The sequence below is a fragment of the Phascolarctos cinereus genome, unplaced genomic scaffold (genome assembly GCF_003287225.1).
Source record: "Phascolarctos cinereus isolate Bilbo 61053 unplaced genomic scaffold, phaCin_HiC Scaffold_726;HRSCAF=1367, whole genome shotgun sequence".
In the NCBI taxonomy this organism is placed as follows: Eukaryota; Metazoa; Chordata; class Mammalia; order Diprotodontia; family Phascolarctidae; genus Phascolarctos; species Phascolarctos cinereus.
In genome coordinates, this window is record NW_027556098.1 from 356400606 (window position 1) to 356406422 (window position 5817).

The window sequence follows — 5817 nt, forward strand, 5'->3', positions numbered from 1 at the left end:
TCAATAATTTTTTTCTTCCTTTTTAAGGGGCTAAAGGTCTAAACTGGGTATGTCTCAACGTCCTAGGGAGGGAGGGAGGGAGCTCGGATGTCCATTCCTAGTAGAGAGATGACCCCAGGTGGGGCTTCCTTACTTAGAAACTCCCTCCCCATCATCTGCACCCCCAGGTTGTGAGGGTCCCAGCCTGTGTTTTCCCTCATGCCCATCAGCTTGTTACTACCTTGGGCTTGCCTCTCAACTGGGCAGGGCAGATCAACCCCGCCCAGAGGAGGAGGGTGTGAGCAGGCTAAGAGAGAGAGGAAGGTGGGCGGGGAGCAAGCACTTGTCTAAGTTTGTCCCTCACTTGCCTCCCTGCAGGGTTTGGAAGCCGAGGAGCTGGTGGGTAAGTGCTACCTTTGGGATTGAGGGGGTTTAGAGACATTGTCTTGGGAGCAGTCATCAGCTGAGCCCAAGGGGGCAAGGACACTGTCCCTGGCCCCTTTTTTCCCCCTCTAAAAAAAGTGGCCTGATTAGGAGATAGCTTCTGGGCTAGGGCTGGTTGAGGGGATCCTGTTCTCCCAGTCCATTGGGGAGATGGGAGCAGAAGCCTCAGAGAACTCAGAGCGTCAAGGGCCAGGGGCCAGTTCTTTGCTTTTTAGTCCTTCTGGGAAGCACCAGGTCTCCATGCTTCAGACTGCAGGGAATGGGGATAGGGAAAGGGATGAGGATGGGGATGGGGCAGAGGGTGGGGAGAAGGAAGGAAGTGGTGCAAGCAAGGAACGAAAGAGGAAAGATAGGAAGAAAGCGGGAAGAAGGCAAAGTGGTTCCCCCAAAGCCAGGGAAGTGCTATGGGATTCAGGCTCCTGCTCTTCCCTCCCTGAAGAAAGGGGAGCCTAGGTACTAATCTCTCAAGCGGGTGGTAGGACATGTGCTGTGAGCCAGAGTTGCCATGCTTGGGGCTAGGGCTGAACTCCAGCCCCTTCACAGAGCTCAGTGCCTTGTCCCATACCTAACTAGGATCCAGGACAGAGTAAGTCCAGCATTCTTGTTGGTCTGTCGGACAACCCCATCCCTTACATGTTAGCCAAAGCCCAGTGTCTTCCATACCACCCACCACTCCTGCCCACAACAGCTCAGTCAAGGGAGTCGGGAGCTCAGAACCTGCTCCTCCAGTCCCTGGTAGGGGTTGTAACCTTACTCCGCACCTCTCCTCCCCAACCTCCCACCTTCTGCTTGAGGGAGGGTAAGCCCTGCCTGCTCCTCGCCCTCCGTCCAGCCAAGGAATTCCTTCCCGATGAATGTGGCCTCTAAGTGATTCAGTGTTGGGGATTGTGAAGGGGGTTGGGGGGTAGTAGTAAGGGTGGGGTCTATAAGTCAGGAAGGTGGTAGGGGCTACTGAGGAGTCCACCTTTTCAGGGACAGCCCTTTGGGACCAAACCACACCAGCAAGGAATGAGGGACCATGAAATAAGTATATAATCAAAATAGTGCAGAACCAGCCCCATTCACCTTAAGGTTCAGTGACTTACTCAAGGTCACAGGGAGGAGTGACAAGCAGAACTTGGGATTATGTAGTGACTCCCACTCTGATCCACCGTTCTCCTAACAGACCTCTTTTCAAGGTGCGCTCTGCTGGTGGGATGATGGGAAGTGCTAATGAATATTCATATCTCTAGGATAATAGATGTAAAGGGAAAAGGGATCTCAGAGACATATGAAAGGTCCAACTTTCTCATTTCACAAATGAGGAAACTGAGTCCCAGAAAGGTTAATTCCAACCCAGGGCATAAGTATCAGAGCCAGGTTTTGATCAGGTTATCTGATGCCAAAGCCACTGTTCTTTACATTGTACCATGTTCTACAAGGGTGCCTGCTCAGGGATCACATCTCAGAGCTAAATCTCAAGAGGGGCAAACAGCCACTGACCTACAGTGCCACGTGCAGGAAATGAAACTTGAGGGCCATGTGGCCAAAGAGCACATACCTGGGGGAAGAGGGGAAGTAGGAGGGGATGTGGAAGATAAGCACAAAGCTGGCTAAAGGAGACAAGGGACTGGGAAGAAAAGAAAGGTCTGAAGCAACCTTGACTCATGCTTCAGGGGAAAAGGAGAAGTTGGCTCCCCCAACCTCATCATCTCAATCCCTCCTGCTCCTAGAAGGGGAGGAAGGGTTTTCCCAAAAAAAAAAAATCCTCAAGGGGGATTTGTTCCCATTGGAAGAGTGTTCCTCAAACTTCTATTACCAAAGGACCCTAGGATCACAGATCTAGAGCTGGGAGTGATCGGAGAGGCCATCATGTCCAACCCCCTCATTTTACAGATAAGGAAACTGAGGCCTGTTGTGGTTAAGGGTCTTGCCCAAAGTTGGACACAGGCAGGCACAGCCAGGATTCAAACCCCTGGCCTCTAATCCCAAAGCCAGTATTCTTTCCCCTGCCCCATAATGCCTGCCAGTGCCACCTCACACACCCCCACACACCCCCACATACCCCATCCCCCACAGTGCACACAAGCACCTCATACATGACACACCACACAGTGCACAACTGAGCCCAGACACACATTAGACAACACATACCATACTCTCTAGGCACACATCACCCCCCCCACACATACATATACATATATACCTTTTCAGGAAAAGCACCTTCAGGATGTCCCACAGCTGAACCCTCACAAGCATGCATACACAGGTGCATGCAGATTCACAAGCATACACCCAGATATAGATGTGCACTGGTTCATGGATTCATGTGTAATTGCACATGATGGGGGTAACACAAGGCTATCCACTCACCCAGACACAAACATCCTTGGACACTCCAGTATTAGGCTGGTGACGTTGCACAGCCCTCCCTCATTTGAATCCAATTCACTTGCAAGTCATGGCATCATCTTCCTGATGTCATGGTCCTCTTCGAGAAAGAAGGACAAACCACACAACAACAATTAGTGCATTGGGTGAAGCCTTGTCACATGAAACCCTGCAGTCCCGGATCAGTTTCTGTCCCTATCAAGCCATAGCTTCCAGCCAGAGAAAAGGAATAAAGCCTTTCTTAGGTGGGAGCCTTCAGAAACCCAGAGCCCTCTAAGCTCATGCCCTGAGGCCAAACCAAGCCTGTCCCTCCCCCGCTGCTCTATCCCCAAAGGAGAGGCCTGCGCTTAGGCTTCCCTGCGCAGTCCCACCTTGAACCTCTCTGGTCCTTGCCCCTCACAGGTGGGCCCGGCGCCCCCACAGCCCAGGAGCCATGGACTGGAAGACCCTGCAGTCGCTCCTGAGCGGAGTCAACAAGTACTCCACGGCTTTCAGCCGTATCTGGCTCTCGGTGGTCTTCGTCTTCCGTGTGCTGGTGTACGTGGTGGCGGCGGAGCGCGTGTGGGGGGATGAGCAGAAGGACTTTGACTGTAACACGCGCCAGCCGGGCTGCACCAACGTCTGCTACGACCACTTCTTCCCCATCTCCAACATCCGCCTGTGGGCTCTGCAGCTCATCTTCGTCACCTGCCCCTCGCTGCTGGTCATCATGCACGTAGCCTACCGGGAGGAGCGGGAGCGGCGACACCGAGAGAAGCACGGGGACAAATGTGCCCGGCTCTATGACAATGCTGGCAAGAAGCATGGCGGTCTCTGGTGGACCTACCTGTTAAGCCTCTTCTTCAAGTTCAGCGTGGAAATCATCTTCCTCTACATTCTGCATACGCTGTGGTACGGCTTTTCCTTCCCCCGCCTGGTGCAATGTGCCGGAGTGAGCCCCTGCCCCAACACCGTGGACTGCTACATCGCCAGGCCCACGGAGAAGAAGGTCTTCACTTACTTCATGGTGGGGGCCTCGGCCATCTGCATCATCCTAACCATCTGTGAGATCTGTTACCTTATCTGTCAGAGGATATCTAGAACCGTGGGCAAAGTCAAGGGCAAGGGAGCTGCTCTGCACTCCCCCTCCTCCAGCAGGGCATCCACCTGCCGCTGCCACCACGTGCTGCCATCTCATGGGGGCGAGGAGGGCATAAGCCTCGGCAAGGGGGCAGAGGCACTTCGGGCATCTGCCCCTAACCTGACTCTCATCTGACCAGGCAAGGAGCCTGGGACTGCCTGGGTTGGCTGGATTGTGCTGAGCAGGGCAAGATCAACCCATCTTCATGACTCCCATGGCTCTTATTCCTCTGGCCCCAGGGGCTGGGAGAGTCAACATGAGAGAATGAGGGTGGAGGACAGGGCTTGGGAACATTCACAGAGCAGAGGGTCCTGAGGAAGTGGATCGTCTTTGGGAGATAGCCCTCCTCTGGAGGCCTCAGCAAAGATCAGTGGAGGGAGAGAGGGTTGGTGGCTAGAGAGGGGAAGGTGGCTATTGTATCTAGTAGCTTTACCCAGTTCTATCCCTAACCCCATACCTTACAACTAGGGGCTGGGACAGGGGCAGATTAAGAGAGGCTACAGAACCAGATCAGAGTAATCCTCTACTTTCCATAACCAGGGCTAAGTTCTATGGGTGGTGCTCAGGGGGCCTGGCTGTCTGTCCTGTGGCTCCCCCAAGGAGCCAGCAGGGAGACGTTTGCAAAGCTGGGCCCTTCTCCCAAACCACAGGTCACAGGACCATCATCTAAGAGCTCAAAGTAGCCCACAAGGTTGCAGGTAATGTCAGCAGGCCACAAAGACTGAAGTGAGATTAGGCAAACCAGACTAAAGACATCCAGTAAGGACACTTTGCCAGTATCCAGGGGCTCAGGCTATAGCCGCTCCCTCCAAGTCCAATCTGGTTCACTTTCACCCTTGCCCTCCAGAAAAATCCCTCCCTCCATGTTGAAGAGACATGCTTCCTTTCCCCTGCCCCCAGCCTCTGGAAGAAATCTCTAAGCTCAGGGCTATTGAAGGTTTTGTTCCCAGGCCCAACAATTGAGTCCCCATTCTGAAGCCTGGGGGCAGACTTACTAGGAATGCAGGTTTAAGGAATTTACTCACCCTTGCATCTGCCCTGAACCAAGGTTGAAGGCCTGAAGCCCACTGGATATCAATAGGTGAGAACGGAAAGAAGGAGATGATCCCCTCCTGGAATTCAATAAATGTTGGGGGTTTTTTCTATAATCATAAGGTCACAGGGCTCCTCCAATCCTCGCGGGCAGGGAGACCTTGTAAATGTTGAGGAGGAGGGATGAGGATGTAGGAATGGGGTACAGGGATAGGGGATGAGGGGATGGGGATGTGGGGTGAGCAGATAGGGCTGAGTGGGACAGAGACAGTGGGAATGAAGGATGTGGGGATTGAGGCTATGGAAAAAGGGGATATAGAGATGAGACCATGTTATTATTATGAGAACAACAGACTTGTAAGGATGGGGAACATAGACATGTGAGAATGGGGGAATGGGGAAGAGGGACTGCTGGTTGTGAGAATGAGGCTATAATAATAATAATAATAATAGCTGACATTTAAATAATATCTTAAGGTTTTCAAAGAGATTGTAATACATTATCTCATTTGTCATAAATGCTAGCGCTTATACAATGCTTTAAGCTCTTTGCAAATATCAATTCATTTTATCCTCTCAATAACCCTGGGAGTCAAGCACTATGATTATGCCCATTTTACAGATGAGAGAACTAAGGCAGATGTGAAATGACTTACCAAAACTATCTGAAGTTGTACTTGAACTCAGGCCTTCCTAACTCCAAATGCAGGGTTGCATCCATTGTGCCACCTATAAGCTGCCTCTCTAGGAGGCTGCAGGGATGGAAGATATGGCAATAAGGTCTGTGGGCCAGTGGGAATGAGGGCTGTGAAGATAGGGAATGTGGAACAAGCCAATTACAGACCCTGATTCCCTCAGTTTTCCAGGAGAGG

At 52.1% G+C, this 5817-nt stretch overlaps 1 protein-coding gene across 1 annotated transcript; it reads left to right on the forward strand.

Annotated features, from left to right (window-relative positions):
* The first annotated feature begins 316 nt into the window (after nt 1-316).
* On the forward strand, nt 317-5156 carry GJB3 (gap junction protein beta 3). The gene is made up of 2 exons (XM_020982999.2): nt 317-382; nt 3196-5156. Exon 2 carries the CDS (start codon nt 3227-3229, stop codon nt 4046-4048), a length of 822 nt encoding a protein of 273 aa, XP_020838658.1. The 5' UTR covers nt 317-382; nt 3196-3226; the 3' UTR covers nt 4049-5156.
* The last annotated feature ends 661 nt before the right edge of the window (nt 5157-5817 follow it).